The sequence below is a fragment of the Octodon degus genome, unplaced genomic scaffold (assembly GCF_000260255.1).
Source record: "Octodon degus isolate 3935 unplaced genomic scaffold, OctDeg1.0 scaffold00018, whole genome shotgun sequence".
Lineage (NCBI taxonomy): Eukaryota > Metazoa > Chordata > Mammalia > Rodentia > Octodontidae > Octodon > Octodon degus.
In genome coordinates, this window is record NW_004524594.1 from 16,854,308 (window position 1) to 16,876,260 (window position 21,953).

Below are 21,953 nucleotides of genomic sequence, written 5' to 3' on the forward strand. Positions count from 1 at the left end.
GTCTTGTCCCTATTTGTCTTCTGTTCATCAGCTCACACTTGAAAATGCTGGGTCACCTTGCATAGGAAACTCAGACATCCAGCCCTTTGCTCATGCTATACCTGAAGAATTCCCACTTTTTGCCTGGAAGCCCAGCCAGATGCTGTGGTCTCAAGCAAGGTGGCATCCTATCTAGTATGTACCATAGGCATATCACTCCTGCCTGTCCCTCTATCTGCAGCCCCCAGAATACAACTCTGATGGCCACCCCTTGCCAGCTACTAAATGCTTGTCTTGATCTTTTGTCTGGGCACTTGGCATACTCCTGGACTCCCCCAGCCACACGTTATAGGCTCACTGGGGAGCAGGACTCTGGGCTTTTCCTCTGTATCTCCCAAGGATGGGCATCCTTCTCTGTTCCTTGCCTACACTGTGCTCTTGGCTGGAAAGACTGCTCAGAACAGCTCTCATGAGCTCTCACCACAGAACTGGCTCTGTGCAAAGACCTGGAGAGACTGAGGAAGTAGGAACCAGAGGTAGACCTGTTGGACAGAGACCCGGACACCCCCACTGCCCTCAGGCCCTGGACCACTTCTTCTTATGGAGACCACTTCCTTCTCGTCCTCCTGGTCACAATCTCCACAGCTCTGGAGCTCCCACTGAGAGAGACAGGCCTCTCTCGCCAGAAGTTCCCTCTCAGAAGTGCTCCTACCTGACAGACGGGGCTCAGGGCACTTCTGCCTGTGTCTGCACAACCCCACAAGTCATGCTCTTCAGGCACCTGGTCTCAATGGGGTGTAGGTTTGCCATTGTGTTCTGTTTCTCCAGCTACTCTTTTGTAAAGTTATGCATGTGCTCTTGGTTGTGATGCATCAAGATATGACAAAACACAAAGCTTTGGCAATTAAAATAACATTGTGTTGGCCTATGGACAGACAGATAATCAGTGGAACAGAATCTTTAAAATTTTTAAAGTTAAAAGCATCTATGCAGCGTATCCAACTGGTGGGTAAAGACAGACCTCATCCAACCACAACCAGCTGGTTGGATGGCTGTGTTGGAAATCATGAGCTGGGGACACATGGTCACATGGCATGTGGAGATAAAATTCCAAGTGGGTCATAAAGACCCTCGAGTACCAGAAGCACACGGAAGTCTTGAACCTGATATGTGGTTAGAGCTTTCTTGTGATACAAGGACCACATGCACAGAGGGATGGGCATATAGGTTTCGCTACAGAGGAAGCCACTAGTGTTTGTGTGCCAGACGCAACAGATGGTGGAGCATGCCAGGTGTCTCTGAGGGTCAATATATAATGCAAAAGAGCTTCTGGAAACTGCAAAGAATAAACCCAGGGGAGATGAGTAAGAGATGCACATGCACTGCTCAAAGGAATATTGACAACCAGGATGGCCCTTCCACATGTGAGAAGCCACCAGCTTCACTCCTAGTGAGTGAAGTAGGGATGGGAATTTCACTGTGGTGCTCCAGCTGCAGCAATGCCAACTCTGTTAGGTGTGCACCATGGTAGACTGTGGAGAGGGGTGACTCGGTGATGCCCAGCAGAATTCCAGATGTGTTTGCCTCTGACCCAGCAGCTCACCTCCCACAACCTGTGTGTTGATAGTACTGCCAAATACAGGAAATGCATTCGCAGGAGGTGGTTCAGGAAACCTGTAATTGGGAAGACTTGGAAGACCTCAAGGCTCATGATAGGGGAGCAGTTGAGTCACCTGTGTGTGGGGAATATTATGCAGCTGCACCAAGAATTCCTAATCTCTGTGCTGTTGATGTGGGTGCTTACCAGGAGGATTTTTTTTTTCCTTTTGTATTCTAGGAAAGGGTTCACAGGGTATTGAGGGTCTTACTATTAGATCAGACTTGTAGTGATGCTCCTGTTTACAGCCTCCCAAGAGCTGGGATTACAGGAGTGCGCTACCATGCCCAGTCTCAATTGCCATCTCAGTGTGGCCCGGGGGTGGGGCCAGCATGGCAGACCCAGGGATTGAACTCTCGGCTACTGTGCCTGCTTGCAGGCGCTTTAATCTGCTGAACTATTTGGCTGGTCCCAGGATAATTTTTTTTTTCATTGCCAACAGATGTATTTTTTTAAAAGAAAAATACATGAGGCACAGAAGTATGGAACAGAAAATAAATACAAATGTAGGCTGTTTTGCTAAATGTTTTATAACCACAACAAACTAGTACAGAGAATGCCCCGTACACACGGAGAAGATCGAGGCGTTCCCTTAGCAAGGCTGAAGATTTTCAGTCTCTGTGTTTGGAATTTAGGCTGCAGTCCTTGGTTTTGGATGGATCACTGAGTGTGGCACAGTCCATGCCTTCAATCAGATGTGAACAGAAGAATGGCCACCTGGCCCTGGTAGAAGTAGATGAAGTGTTTGGTTTCATGCGTCACATAACTACCAAAGTTCCTCCCCACAGTGCAGTGCCAGGTGGGGTTGTCCCTGTCCAACTCCTCCTTGATGTGGGCCACAATGGCTTTTTCTATGTTATATTTCTCCAGCGCCTGAGTGGCGCACTCCACTGAATCCTGTTGCACCTCTTCTGACATGTCCGTATTTTTGATCACCGCCTTTCGCTCGCACATAGTTGCTGTGGAGCAGGAGCTGGCTGACTGTGACGGTCTCCTAGGGGAGGTGGAGGCACCACTCAGGCAGGAGCAGAGATACTTCAGCTACCGAGGCTGTGGCACATCTCCCCAGGAGAATTTTTAAGTGGAAAAAAGCATAGTGAGGGGGCTGGGGAGATGGCTCAGTAGAATAAGCACTTGCCTGGCAAGCGCAAGGGCCTGAGTTCAATATCCGGTTCCACAAAAAAAAAAAAAAAAAAAGCATAGTGAATAAAAGTCTACTGGGTGCTTTCATCTATTAAGAGAGAGGATACAAAGACATCCATCCCAAAATTTAAGCAATGGAAGGAGAATCCAAAGCTTAACAAAACCCTCTCCTCTATTCCACTCTTTCTTCCCTTTTGAGCAGATATTTCACAATATCTAATGTATATTTTGGGTCTTATTTGTTCCTTCAGCTTCTTATTCTAGAGGGAAAGGAGAAAGAAGGAAGGAAAAAAAAATATATATGATGAAATAGTCATACTACTAATTACTATTAGTTCATTGAAAAGAAAGGTTTATGCCTATATAGGTTTATGCCTATAATCATGCCTATATTATTGTTTGATTGATTTTCCGTGCCCCTATCTTGTAATGTGAGCGACTACTTTGACCGTAACAATGAGAAAGGTACTAATTATTGTTACTCTCCTACAATCTTGTTTTGAAATTTTATACCATCTTATTTTTTTCTTTAAAAAAAAAAAACCCTCAAAGAGCATGGAGAGGATGTATGAAATCTTAATTTCTCTAAATATACCTTGCCGTCCCTGCCCCCAGGGCATGCTGAGACTGAGATTGAGACTGGGCATGTGGTGCGTGCCTGTAATCCCAGGGCTTAGGAGGCTGAACACAAGCGAATCACTGTGAGTCCGATCTACATAGTGAGACCCTGTAGACCCTGTACTAAAATAACAAAAACAAAAACAACACCAATACCTATAATTTAAAGGAGGACAGGCTCATTTGGCTCACAGTTTCAGAGGCCTCGGTCCGTGGCTGGCTGGCTTTGAGGGTGGAAACGTTGTGGTAGAAGGGCCCTGGTAGGGGAGAGCGGCTCAACCCATGGCAGCCAGGAAGCAGGGACGGGAAGGGCTGAGAACAAGAACTCACCCTTCCATGTCACACTCCCAGCACCCCGGCTCCCCCTCTCCACGGCACATTGAGCACTCATCAGGGGTTAATCCAGTGCTGAGGAGAGCACCCTAAGACCTAATCACCTTCCCCCAAATCCCCACCTTTGAATGATTGAGACTTTGTGGGGGGGGCATTTCAGATTTAAACTGTAATAATATTTTATAAATGCAACTTTGGAACTACATGAAAAGCTTGCATTGCTTTAAATAAAAAAGCAGACCCTAATCTTTAAATTCCAAAGCCCTGCGTAACGCTTCACTAGAAAAAGTTCTGCAAGTTCAAACAGAAGTGAATGAGCCTAAAAATGTGTATTGACTTAGCAGAATAATCGTGCAGAAAGGAGTTAGTTCAGGTGACACAGCCCTAGGGGTTTGTCAAAGATTGCTTTCAGTGACCGTGTGGCAGCTGTGCCATTATTTGTTGTATCATTCTATGAGGACTGAGTGGGGACTGTGGGTAAAGGTGAACAAGTGTTATTGGTGTCCTTGGGACTGAGGTAATGGTGGGGCTGTGAAAAGGGCTGCAAGTTGGATTTGGTGAAGCTGAACCCTTCTAAGTGCTCATCTGAATAAGTCTCAGTATGCATGCATGACTAGAGTGTGTGTGTGTGTGTGCGTGCGCGTGCGTGTGCGTGTGCAGTCCACCTCAGGACCTCGTGCTTGTCAGGCAGGCTCCGTGCTGCTGCGCCACATCCCTGGCCTGATTGTTATATTTTAAGTGCTTACATGTAAATGTTTCCAAAAACATTTCTGTTGACTGGAAAAGTGTAGCAACAAGGACCATACAGTAGGTAGGGGCACCCAGGCCCCAGCCTGTGGCCTAAAATGTCCTTTTGCTCCATAGGAGAAATGGCTGAGCCCAGATTCACAGTAGATGCACAGGGGAAGCCCAGCAGAGGCAGGGAGTGGTCATTGCTCAGTGGAGCCATAGGTCACAAGGAGCTGGGACAACCTGCTAAGCTCCTGCTCCTACTCCTGCTCCGGGTGTAGCAAGGAAGGAGAGCCTCCTGGCCAAAACGTGCATCAAAACACATTGTGAACTGAATCTTGTTCATCCCGAGACTAAAGGGCAAGGCTGTCTCTCGCCTTTCGCCTTTCGAGATTAACAGGGAGACAGCTCATGATCTTGAGCCCAGGTGAATAAACAGAGAGAACCCCACACACATCTGTGCCGCGTTTCCTGTGTGCCCGTAACCAGAGAAACCCAAGGGAAGGGAAGGTTGTGTCTTTGTTTCAGGATTTCCATGAGCCTTGCTGATGCCCGAGGAAGTGACCCTGAGGCTAACACTGTCAGGGTCTTAGTGAGGTTGTGGATTCGAGCATCACAGTTTGAGACTGTCAGACTCCTGGGGGGCCTGAGGCTAGAAAGGCCCTGATTGGGCCGGCCAAATAGCTCAGCAGATTAAAGCCCTGCAAGCAGGCACTGGGGCTGGGGGTTCAATCCCTGGGCCTGATGTGCCAGCCCTGACCCCAGGCGCACTGAGATAGCAATGGAGACTAGGCATGGTGGTGCGCACCTGTAATCCCAGCTCTTGGGAGGCTATAAACAGGTGGATCACTATGAGTCCGATCTAGTAGTGAGACCCTGAACACCCTGTAGACCCTTCCCTAAAACAAACAAACCAAAAAAAAAAAAAAAAAAAAAACCCAAAAAACAAAAAGAAAAAGGCACTGATCTAGCCCATAATTCCTTCTTTTCCTGGAATGAATGGTGGAGCCAGTAGACCTAAACGCAATGCCGACATACTGAGGCTTGAGGAGCATGTTTTGTGGCCTGTGGGAATGCCAATTGCCAAAGCCCAATTGTGGGACACTCTTCAGGACCAGAAGGTCTGGGTTCTTTTATAAGTGACCAAGAAATAAAAATAGGAGAGAGAAGAAAGGAGGAAAGAGAGATTGAAAGAGTCTAAGAACATGTGTTATAACCACCGAGTGTAACAAATAACCTTTCGTAGGCCCTAATTAACAAACTGCAAAAGCCGTGGTCTAAGTTATTTGCTCTTCAGCGGTGTGTTCCCTCCTGTGCTGTGTGTCTTGCTTCTAGTGTAGGCTATCATGGCCTCATCCATGTCCTCTTCTGTACATGCTGGACTCTGTTAAGTCCACGAGGGTTGGGGGCTCCTCCACTGAGGCCACCTTGCCCTTCCAGCCTTCAGAGTTCCCACTACAGGGGCAAGAGGGGCTGGGAAGGGCAGGTTCTTGCTCTTTGCCCCAGCAGTGGTTGAGGGGGCCTGGAACTAGCTCTGTTCTTTAAGTGGCTGCTTCCACAATGCTGGCAGCCTCAGGTTGCTGTAGTTCGATCCCCACAACACTCCAGCCATCCAAAAGTGCCCTGAAGGCATTCAAGGAGCAAAAGAAAAAAAAAAAAAGTCCTTATTAGGGGGCCGGGGAGATGGCTCAGTGGAATAAGCACTTCCCTGGCAAGCGCAAGGGCCTGAGTTCGATCCCTGGTTCCACAAAAAAAAAAAAGAAAAGAAAAACAAAAAAGAAAAAAAGCAGTGGTTGATTTGGGGCCAACAAAATCACAGTGAGGGGGTCCATTTCTCTTCACAACCTGCTTTCCTTCCCTGAGTGCAGCTGAGGAGGCTGAAATCCAAAGTATGATCAGAGGACTGGTTTAGCAAGAATCTGTGAGGATTTGTTCCTCACCCGTGGGAACCTGGAGGCCGGAGGAAGCGCATAGTTTGGGGTTAGCCACACAGCGGGTTTTGCAGTCCTTCAGACAAAATGAATTTGATACCTGGCCTAAAGGATGACTGTTTTCCCTTTGAGCTCATGAGCCCCACCCCATGCACCGGTCCTAGCTGAGTCCCTCTTTGCCCAAGAGGGCTGTGACTCCTGAGTATACAGGACGCCCCTCCCCCATTGTGCCCGGTTTTACCCTTACAAGGCCCACACACAGAGAAGGTCCTGAGGTTCTAAGAAACAAAAGGGCTCAGATCCCCCCAGTTGGTGGGTGAGTGAGGAGCAGGACTCTGGGATCACAGAGTGGACTGATTCCCTAAGCAGCAGACATGGTTCATGGTGCCCTAAGGATATCGGGAGCTGGGCTGCTTGCCCATGTCTTTCTGACAAAACATAGTGCCTACTTACCCAGGTAACTGGGGGTGAATAGGGGGCTCTAAGGAAAGAATCCTGCCACTTGGGTTTCCTCAGCCTTCAAAGGTGCTGCTGCAGGCCCTGGGCTTTCTGGCTGTACCCAGGAGCAGGACAGGCCTTGCCTCTGAGGGGCTGTATTCTGGCACCAGACCTCCACTCAGGGATGTTGAGGGGTCTGGGGTGAGCACACATGCTCAGGGTGTGTACAGAGTCCTAGAATAGGCACCTGGAAAGGGGATGGGTGTGTGGAGGGAGTGAGGGAGGACTGGGTGGGAGGGGTGGGGGACAGATGGGGAGATGCATAGGTAGCTTGGTGGGTGGGTAGAAGGGTAGATAAATAGGTGAGGAGTGGGTGGGGAAATGGGCATGTGAATGGATAGAGAGATGGATGGATGAATGGGTGAGTGAGCAGGGAGATGGATAGATGTAAGCTGTTCCATTATCCACTGGGCACATTGCCAGACACTGTTTCTATCCTGAAAGGAATATTCTAGAGAGGATCTCCAGTGGGAATGGCCTTGGCCAGCCTTGCCCAGGGTGGTTGGGTGACAGGTGCACCACTGATCACTCTATAGCTGATTTTTCCTGTTTGCTGGGTCAACTAAGTCAAAGGCTCAGACTTGAAGGGTGGCTGCATCGTCCCAGCCAGAGAAGAGACCTGGCTTCGTTGTATTTTCTGGGAATTCACAAATGACTCAAAGGCACTCCTCAGGCTGAGGGGAATCTATGGAAACATCTTTAGGGGAGCTATGGGATCCTGACTGGGATATTGTGGTGACTTGGATTCTGGACCAGTAACAGTGGGTTCTGGAGCAGTGTGTTCTAGACTGGTTGGCTCACCATTGTGTCCCTTCAAAGTGGACAAGCTGGGCTCCCGTGTGGGTGTGGATGCCACAGGCATCATGTCAGCGTCTGGTGCTGTCATCTCTGACTCACCTCTGACCTGGGCCTTGGCCCTGCCTGGGAGCATCTGGTGAAGACCCCTATTTTCTGCAACGCAGTGTCTTCCTGGCACCTGGGGGCCATGAACAGAGTCAGCACCCCCTTGCTGTGATCTGGGTGGCAGCTGTTACAACCCTACCATGTCCCTGTGAGACCTCCGCATAGGAATAACCAGTGGGTTTCCTGGGCCCTGCTGTCTCCCTGTTCATGTCTCGGTGGGTGGGTGCTCTCCAGGCGACCTCACCGAGGAATCCAGCTGTGTGGGAGGCTTGCCTAGGGTGGGGTGGAGTGGTGAGAACAGTGCACCCAGAGGTGCTGGAGGAAGAACAGACTGGCACTTTTGAGGGGCAGAAAGGGGATTCTCCCTAGGCTGGCAGGCCTAGAGGTGGAAGAAATATAAGGTCAGAAGTTGTATCCTTGTAGTGGAGCCTTGCCTGGTATTCTTGTTTCTTCCCAGTGTGCCAAGCAACTATAAAGGGTACTGGTGGGTGAGGGTCACACCTGGTTTGAGTCTCATGAGCTGTGGACTAACTGGCCACAGGAAGGCCAAAGGCAGTGGGAACGTTTTGGAATTGTCCCTGCTGCCAGGACCAGGAACTGGGGGATTCTAGGAGCCCTGCTTTGTTTTTAGTAGAAGAATGGGGAGCCTTGTCATAGTGTTCTGCTCCTGGCTCGTATCTGCCCTGTAGTGTGGCCTTGGGTGACCTGTTGACCTTCCTGTGTCCTGGAGCACGTAACCCCCACCTCACTTGGCTGGGAAGTTAAACAGGAGACAGGGACACAAAGGGCCTTTGAAAAGTCCCTGCCAGCCTGCGAGATGCGGGTGGCTTTCTGCTGAGGAAAATTTGCCCCTACTGTTCCCAAGCTGGGGACACTCAAGGTCCCTGATGCGGCCCTTCAGAGGTGAGGTACCTTCTGGGCAACTGTTGGAATGTTCTGGCTGTCCTTGGCACAGGGGCGTGGGTGGGGCTGGGGGGCTCTGCAGCTCTGCTGGCCTCAGAGCGTGGGGCAGGCCTCGCCTCCCAGCTCTTATCAGGGCCTCTCTGGCCGGCTGCCTGCCACCTCAAAGTCACGCCGCCCGAGCAGCGTCCTCGGGCCTTGCAACCTCTTCCTGGAGGTGGACTGTTGGGGGTGGGGGTAGCTGTTGTGTGCATTGGGCATGGTGCTCAGTTGGACATATACACTGGCTCCGAGAGGTCCACAGGTGCCTGGGCCAAGATGCGGATCCAAGTTCACACCCAGAAAGTTCCTGGGAGGGGTTCAGCCCCTGGCCACAGGCCAACAACCAGGGGGGCCCTGTAGGTGCTGCACACCCTCCACATGGGACAGCCTTCCCTGCTGTAGCTGGGCACCAGGAGGAGGGTTTTCCAGTGTGAGGGCAGCTCTAGGGGCCTCCTGATCCCACGGGCTTGCTGTTGGGACTTGGGTTTGCACATATTAACCAAGGGCCCCAGATGTTGGGTCCTATGTAAGGCAACACTGTGGGAACTCGATGTGGCCAGGGAAGAGGCACATGGGACCTGGGTATGGTGGGATCAGGACACATAGGGTGCCCTTTGGGATGATTAGAGGTGGGCTAGATTTGGTTGTCATGGGAAGGTGGTTCACAGTGTAGATAGCAACAGCTGTGCGTGGTAGGGGGTGGTCCCCTTGAGACCAAGATATGCAGACACCTGGCCTGGGAAGGTCCAGAAAATGGACACCAAGGGTTCGTCGCGTTCATTGGTTCAGAGTCCTTGGTATTGTTTGGTTATAAATAATAAAAAAAAGCATCTATTGAAAATAAGCAACAATAAGCCTCTAAGAGGTTTCTGAGCCCCTTGGAGTGTTTGCTGGCATCTCAGGCTGAGAACTCTGAGGTTGTTTGAGTGTGATTTGAGGCTGGCATGTGGCAGGGCTGGAGCATGTGCCTGGTGGCTGAAAGAGGGGTCCCATGGGCTCCTAGCCCCTGGGTGCTGTTTCTGTATTGGTCCCTGGGCCCTGTGGCTTGCCCTTGGGGAGGGCTGCGGGATGGAAGTATGTGAAATAGCCAGGGCTGTTGCTTGAAAGATCTCAGCTCGCTCTCAGCCAGGACTACTCAGTCCATGTCAAGGGCTGTAGGAGCCCAAGTTCAACTTGGTGACTTCTGGGTGGAGCCTCTGGAACAGACAGTCCAGGTGAAGGAGGAGGGGTCCTGCCCAAAGGATTGAAATCAGAGATTAAAGAAGCAGGTTCCTGGAGGGCATCTCTTGGCTCTCCCTCTTTGGCACACAGGACTGGCGGAAGTCCCATGTGGCGTGGGCTGCTGCTCCTTCAGGGGCCCCACGCTCTAGGAAGGAAGGAAGCACGTCCTGGACCCAGTGCCGACTTGCAGCTGCTGCTGTGACCGCTTGTTGGAGCGAACAGGCTGAGACCTCATCTTTTGTCCCAGTGGGAGGCCCCAGTGCCCTCCCTATAGCTATAGCTGAGTAGACAAGCCAACTGAGCGATCCATGAGCCCCACCAGGGCTGAGACATGCCCAACCTGTTGTCCCTGCAGCTCGTCCATGTGGGGTTGAAGCCTTAAGAGACCCCGGCATTGCATGGCAAAGCCAGAACTATGCCCTGTTGGGAGACTGCCAGTGCCCCTGTGTTGTTCTGTGTAACCCCTACCTACTCCATGGCCCTATTCATACAGTCGTACAGCTTGTCCTGCCCCTGGCCAGAGCAGGGCCCCCCTACCGGGCCTGAGGGTGTCAGGTTGGACTTGTGTGGATAACCGGGGGTGGCAGGTTAGGGCCAGTCCTGGGTGGAATGCTATGGGAGGTGGGCCTGCTGTTTGGACCCAGGGAAGGATTAGGTACAGTATGTTCTCAGAAGGTACTCTTAGAAGGGTGGCCTAAGGCTCTGTATGATCTCAGGCATATCTATGAGTAGAGACACTATGTTCGATAGAGCAGTCTCACTCAGCCTGATGTCCCCTGAGCTGGTGGGCACCATCATGTCAGTGGCCACTCCCCTCTGGAGTGGGGCTGCAGTGGCCTCCTGGGAGCTGAAATCATCTGTGGGCTGTCAGCTGGTTGGCAGAGTCAGGCTTTACCAGGTCATTCTGGATTTAGATGGTTCTGGGAGCGCCTGCAGGGCTTGTAACCTGAGCCTGTCCCTCCCCTGGAGCTCAGTGGGTCTCCTGGGGCGTGTGTGTACATGGGGGCTGGGCACAGAAGGGCACTTGGCCAGAACCTGCCACCGCATGGCTCAAGCAAGTGACTTGGGAGCCTACCTGAGGCCTCCTCCCAGGATGCTGCCCCATGAGCTCGGCAACAATGGTTGCTGTTGGAGATTCAGTCAGGCTGTACCCCAGTGGTGCCCCCTTTACAGTCAGGGAAACTGACGCCTAGTGCGAAGGAGATCCCACCAGAGAGGCAGGGGCTCCCTGGCTGAGATGCCCCTGCAAGGTGCCAGAGCTCCTTTCCCAGGCCAGGTTTGTCCCCTAATTTTCAGGAGGAGGGACAGGGGCTCAGGACTCAGGGCTGTGGGCTTTGTTCTCAGTGGGGTGAGGGGCTGGCCAGGGCCACCAGCTATGGCCACTACGGGCTTCCTGCTGTCCTGGATTGGACTGGGTGGGAGCCAGGGTGCCATCACAGGCCTCTGCTAGCATAGCCCCCAGCCAGTTGGAGGCCTCTGGGGAGCTTGTTGGGCAATAGCTGCAAGAGTGCTGGCCAGGGTGGTCCAGGGCCTCCTGCCAGGAGGTTGGAGGGAGTCAGCCACCCTGTCCCCCAGCGATAGGCTTGGGCTCTGTCTGGTGCTCACTTAGACTTTGTAGCCCTCAGCCACGTTATGTGGAAACAGGATCCGTGCTCACTTAGTCTAGAGTAGCCTTCTCCACAGATGACACTTGGGTTGCATTGCTCGGTGGTGGAGGCCTGTCTTGTGTGTGATAGGAGGCTGAGTGGAAGCCCTGGCCTTGACCCCCAGGAAGCCAGCAGTACCCTTCCCAATTGTGAATGAAAAATGCCCCCAGATATTGCTGGGCATTGGAGAGGCACAAAGTGGCTCTGTAGAACCCTGGCTTATAGAGCCATTGTTAGGAAGTCTTAAAGGGCAAGGAAGGTGTTTTGGGCCAGCACTGGGGTCCCTGTGGACATTGCTGCTGGATGCAGTAGGTGCTGCCATGGCAGAAGGCAATGGTCTGACTGAAGGATGGGCCTAGGCCCTGTCAGTTCTGTTGGCTGCCCTTGTCTGTGGGGCTCTGTGCTGTCCTGTGGCTGCTCATGAGACTATGTGGGCTTCTGCTCTGGGCCCTCTTGTGGGCTTAGTGAACACTCCTGAGAGCTTTTGATAACAGAGATGGGGAAGGGGACAGGTCTTTCTAGTGCTGCTGCCTTGTGCTTGTGGTCCCAACATCTCAAGATCAGTGGTACACTGGCCAGAACTTTGGGACCAGCTCAGGTGATGCTCATTGTCACGGGCCAGTTGAAAAGGCCATGAGTGGCTCTGAGCCTTAGCCAAGCATAGTCGTGGGTGGGATCTAGACATGAAGCCTTGGCCACTGTGTGCATGGGTGCCCTACTGCCCTCCATCCCCCTAGCCCTGTGCCTAGGTGCTGCCCCTCTCATGCTGGAGTTCAGAGTCTCTTGTTTGTGATCTTGGGTCCGTCTTAGCTGGCCTGGTCTTGTCAGTCTGCCTACACTCACTGTGGGGCCAGCCTGTGCCTGGGAGGCCCTCTGTGGAGTCACCCCTGCCTTAGTCCATCCTGCTTTGGCTTGACCCCCTGTGAAGGCCTGGATTCTTCTAGCCTGGATGCTATGGTCCTCTGCATCTCCATCCCCAGCCTGTTGCGTGCTTTCCACCTCTCCAGAGCCTGTGAGGCTGGTTCTGTGGCTACAAGGCCCAGGGGATCTGTAGGTCCCTGCTAGGCTACCATATGTGAGTCACAGGAGGGGCCTGGCCTCTGTCCTCCCCATGTGGTTATTCATCTCTCACTCCCAGCGCAGTGTAACTGGTACTTTCCTTCTGAGGACCAGCCCTGATTATGGCCCAGGAACTATTCTGTGCAGGTTTGGGGACATGGGGTTGGGGGGGACATGGAGGGGGTGGTGCAGAAGGCCAGGAGAGTGTCTCCCAGAGGAAGCTAGATGTCATGTGACCCTTCAAAGAGTGATAAGAGGTGAACTGGAGGTGCAGGAGCCCTGCATGGGCTCCCCTGAGGTGGGGAGCAGGGTGCCTCTGAAGGGACTGTGGTGACAGTGACTGGGTTTGAGTTTATCTCCTGATGTCATCCCGAGGCATGGGCTGAGCCCATGGCACACTGGTGTCTACTAGGGAGGAGGGGACCCAGGAGGTGCAGAGCCAGCCTCCACTGTGCCTAAACCTTCAGCCGCCTGCTGCTTGGCCCTCACTCTTGACTGGATCAGTGGGGATGGGGGAGTTGGCTCGACTCCGGCTTTTGCAGGGAATGTGTGGCTGGAGGATTAGCTGAGAAGCCACCGGAAGTCAGACACAACCTCAGGAAACAGACTCGTGTTTCTGCCAAGAGCTGTGGTCTTGGGAGCCATCTGAGGTAGTTTCTTTTTCTTTTTCTTTTTTTTTTTTTTGTACTGGAGATTGAACTCAGGAGATTGAACTCAGGACCTTGTCCTTGCCAGGCAGGCACTTAAGCCACTGAGCCATCTCCCCAGCCCCCTGGGGTAGTTCCTTTCTCATCCGCAAGGTAAGGACAATGCCAGCAGTTCCTCCAGAGGCAGGCTGAGACTCCCTCAGGCTTGTGCCTGGGAGAGAGGGAGGGAGTGGCGGTAGTGCTGCCAGGCTCCTGGAGGCTGTGCAACCCTTTGCCATCCCAGTTACCAAAGATCCCTCCCAGAATAGGCTTCTTATTTTTTTGTGAAGCAGCTTTTTTGAGGCATAATTAATAAGCAACACGTAGCATGCAACTAAGGTAGACATTTGATCAACTGTGATATGTGCAAACAGCTGTGAAACTGTCAGGACAAAGCAGCCTGTTACCCCAGTGTCCTGCACCCCTCAGCTGGATGACCATGGTCTGCGGTTGGCCCCTACATACTGGTTTGTGTTTGGAAAACTTTATATAAACAGAATCATGCGGTAAATTCTTTTTGTCTGTGTTCTTTAGGAACAATTTTTAGTTCTTTTTAAAAATTAAAAAAAATTTTTTTCTTTTCTTTTCTCTCTTGCTCACTTGCTTGCCTGCCTGCCTGCCTGCCTGCCTGCCTGCCTGCCTGCCTTCCTTCCGTAAGATAGCGTCTTGCTATGCAGTTCAGGCTGGCCTTGAACTCACTGTGTAACCCAGGCTTGCCTTGAACTCGTGGCAATCCTCTTGCCTCAATCTCGCAAATCCCAGGATTATAGGCATGTGTCACCATGCCTGCCTATACTTTATTTATAAGCTGATATGTAACAATATGACACTGTATATATTGAGATATCTCATAGTTTGATAAATCTATTGTATAATATTCAAATCAGGTGAAATATATCTGTTTAAACTTGTATGTTTTGGTTCTAGGGATTAAACCCAAGACCTGCACTGAGCTACATCCCCCTCATTTTTTTAAATCTTATTTGGTACAGGATCTCACACTGCAGCTGAGACTCGTAGTGGTCCTCCTGTTTTCAGGCTCCCCAGAGCTGAGATTACACAGCGGGGCTGGCGCGGCATGTAGTGCCGGGGATCGAACTCTGGTCCCTGCTATTGCCTGAGTAGGCGCTTAGTCTGCCGAGCTATCTCGTCAGCACTCCTCTCTCTTTTTAAAACAGAATTTCACTAACTTGACCAAGCTGGGTTCAAACTTGTGATCTTCCTGACTCAGTTTGTGGAAATGGTGTCCTTACAGGCATGTGCTGCCACATCTGGCTAAACGTTCATAGGAATTTCCTTATGGTGCAAATTTAAACATTCTCTTTTCCAGCATTTTTTTTTTAATGTATTTAGTACAGGGTCTAACTATGTAGATCAAACTCATAGTGATCCTCTTGTTTTCAGCCTCCCAAGTGCTGGGATTATAGGCATGTGCCACCACGGGCAGTCGCAGTTGCTGTCTCAGCGCCCCCCCGGGCGCGGGTCCGGGTCCGGCATGGCTCGTGGTGATGGAGACTGAACCCCAGCACCTGTCCTCTGCCTAAGCAGACACTTGAGTCCGCTGAGCTAGCTGGCCGGCCCCTTCTTCTAGCTTTTTAAAGCACACAGATGTGCATGCCAGTGTCACGTGGAGTCAGCCATGGTGTCTGGAAGATGCTTGCCAGGCCTCAGGGCGAGGTTGCTGCCGTCTCCTCGGAACAGAGGCTCCGCGTCTGCGGCCTTGTTGAGGATTGGCACCACCTGTGGCGGTCTTCCTGGGATGCGTTTCCCATCTGAGGTCCTAATGCTGCAGACTCCGCTAGGAGAGATGAGGTCTTTAAATCTCTATTCCCCCCATCCCTGATTTACTAGGAAAATCGAAAGTAATACTTACTATTGCAAGTTAGAAGGAAGAGGGAGGGAGGTCCAGTCCCCTATGAAATGAAGTGCTAAAGTTACTGATCAGTCCCGGTGTGCTGTTACTAGATTGCTTGTGTCTGTTTTGTGGAGAAAACAGGAATTTTTAAGCTGTTTGTGTTCTTTTGTAATATATTGTTAGAAGGTTAATTGATATGGTTAAAGTAGCATTAACCACAAAAATGTTTGGTGTTTAAAAAAAAAATTCCCTAGCAAATATTGTAATTTCTTAAATGTATATGCCATTTGTACAGGGTTAATCTTGAAATAACACTTGAAAACTTCATTATAAATATATCCTACTTTTTATCTAAAAAAAAATAAAGTATACAATGCATCATTGTTATCTGTAGTCGCCCTGCTGTATGATGGCGCCCCAGAACATCTTGCTTCTAACTCTAACTTCGCGCCCACTGCCCAGCCTCTCCCCATCCCATCTCCCTCTCCCACTCTCCCAGCTCTGTGGCAGCCACCATTCTGCTCTTGACTTCTATCAGCTCAATGTTTTAGCCTTCATATATGGAGTGAGCTCATACAGTGCCTGTCTCTCTGTGCCTGGCTTATTTCACTTAGTATAATGATCTCTAGTTCATCCACGTTATGGCAAAACACAGGATTTTAGTTATTAAGGCTTACAGTGCTCCATTGTGTGTAATTCTTTGTCCACTCCTTAGTCAATGGACTCTTAAACCGTTCCCACTTCTTGGCTATTGTGAACAGCGAGCACAGCGATGAACACAGAGTGCAGGTATCTCCTCACTGTACTCCTTCTATCCCCTTTAGCAAGCAGGGAGTTTACGGGATCATAAAATAGCTCCATTTTTAATTTTTTAAAGGAACTTTCCTAGTGTTTTCCATAATGGCTGTACTTGTCTATGCTCCTACCAACAGTGTGCATTTCAAATCCTTGCCAACACTTATCTTAGTCTTTTCGATAATAGCTACGCTTACTGGAAGGAGGTGATATCTTATTGTGGCTTTGATTTGTATTTCCCCACTGATTAGTGGTGTTAAGCATTTTCTTAAACACCTGTTGGCCATTTATATGTCTTATTTGAGAAATGTCTATTTAGGTCTCTCTTCATTGAATCACTTATTTATTTTGCTACTGAGTATCTTATACATTCTGGATATTAACCAGTTGTTAGATTTATAGTTTGCAAATAGTTTCTCCCATTTTGTAGGTTATAACTTCACTCTGATTATTTCCTTTGCTACACAGCTCTTTAGTTTGATGTAATCCCATTTATCTATTTTTTGCTTTTGTTTCCTGTACTTTTGAGGTCTTATCTAAATAATCCATACCCATCTCCATTTCCGGAGGCATTTCCCTGGGCTTTCTTCTACTAGATTCATGGCTTCTGGTCTCACATTTAAGGTTTCAATCCATTTGGGTTGATTTTTTTTTCTTATCTTGTGAAAGATAAGAGTCTAGTTTAATTCTTGTGCATGTATAGATTTGATTTACCAGCACCGTTTATCTGGGAAAGAAAACTGCCCTTTATCCAGCTTACGCTCTTAGCATCTTTATTGAAAATCAGACACCTATAGATGCCTGGATTTGCTTCTAGGCTGTCTGTTCTGTTCCACTGGTCTAGGTGTCTGTTTTTAATGTCAAGACCTTGCTGTTTGGATTACTGTAACTTTGTAGCGGAAAGTCAGATACTGTGATACTGCCCACTTCTTTTTGCTGCCAACTTCTTTTGCTCTTCAGAGTGCTTTCTGGTTCCGTATAAATTTTAGGAGTGGTTTCTGTTTCTGTGAAGCACGTCATTGGTGTTCTGATAGAGCGCGCATTGCATCAGTAAGTCTCCTTGGGCAGGATGGATATTTCACAATATTGACTTGCCAATCCATGAACGTGGGCTAGCTTTCCAATATTTGGTATCCTCAATTTCTTTTTTTTTTTTTCTATCATTTTACTTTTAGTTTATTTGTATCTTTATGTAAGTTTTATTTTAAAGAGAGAAAAAACAAATGATATAGAAAAAATGGTGCAGAATTTCAGAACAAGAGGACAAGAACTTACAATGGTTATTGTGCATTATCTTCAAAGTAGTTGTTCCGATGACAAGACATAGACTTGCAAAGTTGATCAAACAATATAAGCATTAACTATTCCTTCAGTAAGCTAACAGAAATGGGCAGTACATTTGCCTTAGCTATCTTGTGTATGCATTGTAACCTCAGTTTCTTTCATCAGGGTCTTACAGTTTTTGTTGTAGAGATTTTTTTTTTTTAAAAAATTTACTTCTTTGGCTAAAACAGTTCCTAGATGTTTTATTTTTTGTAGCTGTTGTACACGGAGTTGCTTTCTTGATTTCTGTTTTAGATAATTCACTATTGGCATAGAGCAACACTACTGATTTTTTTTTTTTTTTTTTTTTTTTTTTGCGGAACCAGGGATTGAACTCAGGCCTTTGCACTTGCCAGGGAAGTGCTTATTCCACTGAGCCATCTCCCCAGCCCCCACTACTGATTTTTGTATGGTGACTTTATATCCTATAACTTTGTTGGATAGGTTAGGTGTGTGTGTGTGTGTGTGTGTGTGTGTGGTCTTCGGTGTTCTCACGGTATAAGATAACATATCTACAAACAATGACAATTCGTCTTCCTCATTTCCTATTTGAATTGCCCTTATCACTTGCTCCTGCATGATTGCTCTGGCTAGATCTTCCAGTACTGTGCTAAGTGGTGAAAGTGGTTGTCCTTATCTTGTTCCAGGTCTTAAAAGAAAACTTATGGCATTTTGTTTAGTGTGTTAGCTATTGGCTTAGTATAAGAGGCCTTTATTATAGTTAGGTGCATTCCCTCTAGACCTCATTTGTACAGGGATTTTATAGATCAGAGATGTTGAATTTTTATCCAGGTTTGGTGGCACATACTTGTAATCCCAATAGTTGGGATGCTGATGCAGGAGGATCATGAGTTCAAGGCCAATCTGGGCTCCGCAGTGAGTTCAAAAGAAATGTTGAATTTTATCAACGACTTTTCTAACTATTGAGAGGATCACATGATTTTTTTGTTCTTTCTTTTGTAAATAAATTGTACCCTGTTTACTGATTTGCATATATGTGAAACCATCTTTATGTCCTTGAGACAAATCCCATTTTACCATGGTAAATACTGTAATTGACGTTATGTGTTCTTTGATTTGACTTTCTAGTATTTTCTGTAGGAGTTTATGTTTATGTTTATGTTCATGTTCACCAAAGATATTGACTTACAGTTTTGTTTTGTATCTTTTTCTGGTTTCATAAAATGAGTTTGGAATCTTTCTGTCTTTCAAAACTGTTTTGTCTTTTTTTTTTTTTTTTTAATGTATTTAGTACAGGGTCTACAGGGTCCCACTACACAAGCTGGACTCATAGTGATCCCCTTGTTTGCAGCCTCCCAAGTGCTGGGATTACAGGCGCATGCCACCATGCCAAGTCTCATTCTCCATCTCAGTGTGCCTCGGGGCAGGACCAGCACAGCAGGCCAGGGATCAAAATCCCAGCCCCTGTACTCTACCTAAGCAGGTGCTTTAATCCACTGAGCTATCTGGCTGGCCCTTCGAAACTGTTTTAGAAGAATTGGTGCTTTTCTTTGAGTATTGGCAAAACTCAGAAATAAAGCCATCTGGTCCCAGGCTTATCTTTGTTTGTTTTAAAAATGAATTATTTTTTACTACATGTTTGTAGTACATAATGATTACATCTATTAAGAGTTGGTACATGGAGAGACTTTTTATTATTGATTCAATCTCATTACTCATTATTGATATGTTCATGTGTTCTATTTCCTTATGATTTAGTCTGGGTAAGTACATATGTCTAGGAACTTGGCCATTTTTTCTAGGTTATCAAATTCTTTGGTGTACTGTTGTTCAGTGAAGCATTACTGTACTTTGAGCATCCTTTTTGCTGTATGCATCAGTCATGCTTTTCCTTTTTGCCAAGTGGTATCCTATTGTACAGATGGGACTCCAGATTGTTTTTGCATGCGTTTGTTGGCACTTTGTGTTTAGAACCTTACAAATGAAGCTGCTAGGAGTTTGCATAAAAGTCTCAGGACAAATCCTTTCATTTTTCTGGGTTTAATATCTAGGGATATAATGACTGGGTCAGAAGGTGGATATTGGTTTAGTTTTCCAGGAAACCTGCCAAACAGGAAACCTTCTACAGTGGCCACACGCATTCAGCCACTGCCCAGGTGAGAGGTCCAGTTGCTGTCCTCTGTCAGCACTTGATGTGGTGGCTTTAAATTTTAGGCAACCTAATGTACCTACAGAGATGTGTCAGTATGGTGGTGTTCAGCTTTTCCCCAGTGACTAAGTAGGTAGGGTAACCTTTTAGCTGCTTATTTGCTATGCATATATCTTCTTTGGTGATGTCTGTTCATATCTTTTGTTCCTTGAGAAAACTTGGGTTGTTTGCTCTCTTATCGGTGTTGTTTGCTTTCTTACTGGTGAGTTTAGAGTTCATTATTATATTCTACGTATGTTTCATAATGTTATTTTGAGGTCAACTCCTTTATCAAACATATGTTCCTTGAAGATTTTCCCTAGTCTGTGGTTCATCCTTTTGCTCTTAGTCATGTCTTTCAAAACCCCAAAGTTTTAATTTTAACAAAGTCCAACTTATCGAATTACTGTATGGTGGGTGCTTTTGGTGCTGTATCTAAGAAATCTTTGCTGGCTGGGCATGGTGGCACATGTCTATAATCACAGCACTCTGGAGGCTGAGGCAGGAGGGCCACCATGAGTTCAAGGCCAACCTGGGCCATGTATCAAGTTCAAGGCCAGCCTGAGCTGTATAGCAAAACCCTGTCTCCAAAGGACGCATAGATTTTCTGTCTTTGTCTAGAAACGTGGTAATTCCAGATTTTATGCGGAAGCCTTTGCCCCCTTGTGAGCTCATTTCGAGATCTGCCCTGAGGTACAGATGGGAAGGGGTCTCCTTTTTGCCTCTTGAGTGCTGATAGTTCCTGCCCCATGGTAGGAAGGCCTTCCTCTCACCCCTGGCCCTCCGCCTCTCTCTTGGGGGCCCATATTCTCACATTGTCCCTTATCACTTTACCATCTCAGTCTCCCAGTGGTTAAGGCTTAGGAGGACCCGATGCTGGGAGTGAATCATTTATCAGCAGGACCCAGTGTTGTTTTCAAGTGGGAGTGGACAGGGTTGCATCCCAAATGCCATGGCTTCTGCTTCCCTTTTCTGCCCCTCCTTTTACCCTCTTCCTGCCTTTGGTTGTACCCCTGGCACCCCCCCCCCCACTGTTGTCCTCAGCACCAGCCAATGAGTCTAGGCTCTGACAGCACGAGCCGTTAGCTCCAACTGTCCACCACAGTGCTGGCAAACTCACAAGCACCCAGAGTCTATCTCGGGCCATCCCACAGCGCATTCCTGGGACTCAGAAGGCCCATGGCCCTAGCTCTGGGTTCTCAACAGAGCAGCTTCATGGCCTCTTGGGGTGTGTGTGCATGTGCATGCCTGTATGCGTGTATGCATGTGCATGTATGTGCATACCTCACTTCTGGAGACAGCGCTTGAAGGGACTTGAGCCCCAGATGGACCATGTATCTTGAGGTAAAGCATCTGTATCCAGGGAAGAGTCATCATCCCACTGCATTGGGAGCTGGGCAGGGGTCCTGGCTGTGTCCCTGGCTGAAGTCCAAAGAGTGACTGGAGGAGAAAGTTCCATGCCAAGACTTTCTGAGTCGTCGGCAACATGAAAGTGTGGGTGGGGATGCCCAAGGATGGAGCACCAGTTGGTGACTTGGGCTTCCTGCCTGCTATGTGGCCTTGGCCAGCCCTCGTTCCTTGTTTGGGGTACATGGGAGAGCCACACCTTCTCTGTCACCCCCTGCTTATTAGAGGAGTGCCAGGTTCCTGGCCAAGTGTCAGCTCCCCTTAGCTCCCTGGCATTGGGACAGGTGCCAGCAGAGAACATCTCAATGTGATTGAGTGGGTGTAGGCCTCCCTGGGGGCCTCTTGCCCCTCCCTAGCTCTGGCTTCTGAGGTTCCCCCCCTTCTAGGAAGAGTGAGGAATGGAGTTCCACCTGTATCGGCTGCACCCATGTCACTTGCAACTACTTCAGCTTGTCTAGGTGGTTCTGTCTGAAGGGCCCACTTGCAGTGCAATGCAGGTGGATGGTTCTGTGTGGCTAATGTGCAGCTATATGGATGAGGTGTGTAGGTTACCCTGTGTTGAGGGCCAGCCCATAGATGCCGATGAGTTTTGTTACTGTTCCTACCTTTGCAGCCATAAACTCAGAAGAAAAGTATGGCAGGGCCCAGGGAGCCCAGAATGGGTATCAGGGATGTGGGGTGCCCACTGTGGGTCTACAGTGGAGACTGACATGAGGGATGTTTTGTTAGGAACAAGTCAGTCCATCCAGAGTCTTGAGGAACATGGGGCCAGGTAGGGTTGGGCCCTTCCCAGAGAGCAGAATGGGGAGACAGGGTCTTGGAGGGCCACTTCCTATCTGAGTTCTAGTGCTGTGGGGCATGGATGCTTGCTCAGGGATGTGGCTGGTGGAGTCTCAGTTAGGTCCTGGGAAGGAGTATTCATGGCTGGGATGGATTGTTGTAGGTCGTGACAGTGTGGGCGCTCTGTCTCAGGTACTACATGTATACAGATTTGCTCATAGTGGCCTCACCAGAGCTCTCCATGAACCTCTCATGGGAAACTGAGGCTTGGGGTATACAGCTAGTAAGGGGCAGAGCCA

At 48.8% G+C, this 21,953-nt stretch overlaps 2 protein-coding genes across 4 annotated transcripts in view; one reads left to right on the top strand and one right to left on the bottom strand.

The window, feature by feature from the left end:
- The window catches only part of Kcnq1 (potassium voltage-gated channel subfamily Q member 1), a 339,994-nt gene that overhangs the window by 12,210 nt on the left and 305,831 nt on the right, over positions 1-21,953 (top strand). The gene's annotated exons all lie outside the window — the stretch shown is intronic.
- LOC105741636 (dynein light chain 1, cytoplasmic-like) lies at positions 2,324-2,590 on the bottom strand. Its single transcript, XM_012513762.1, has one exon. It carries the CDS (start codon positions 2,588-2,590, stop codon positions 2,324-2,326), a length of 267 nt encoding a protein of 88 aa, XP_012369216.1.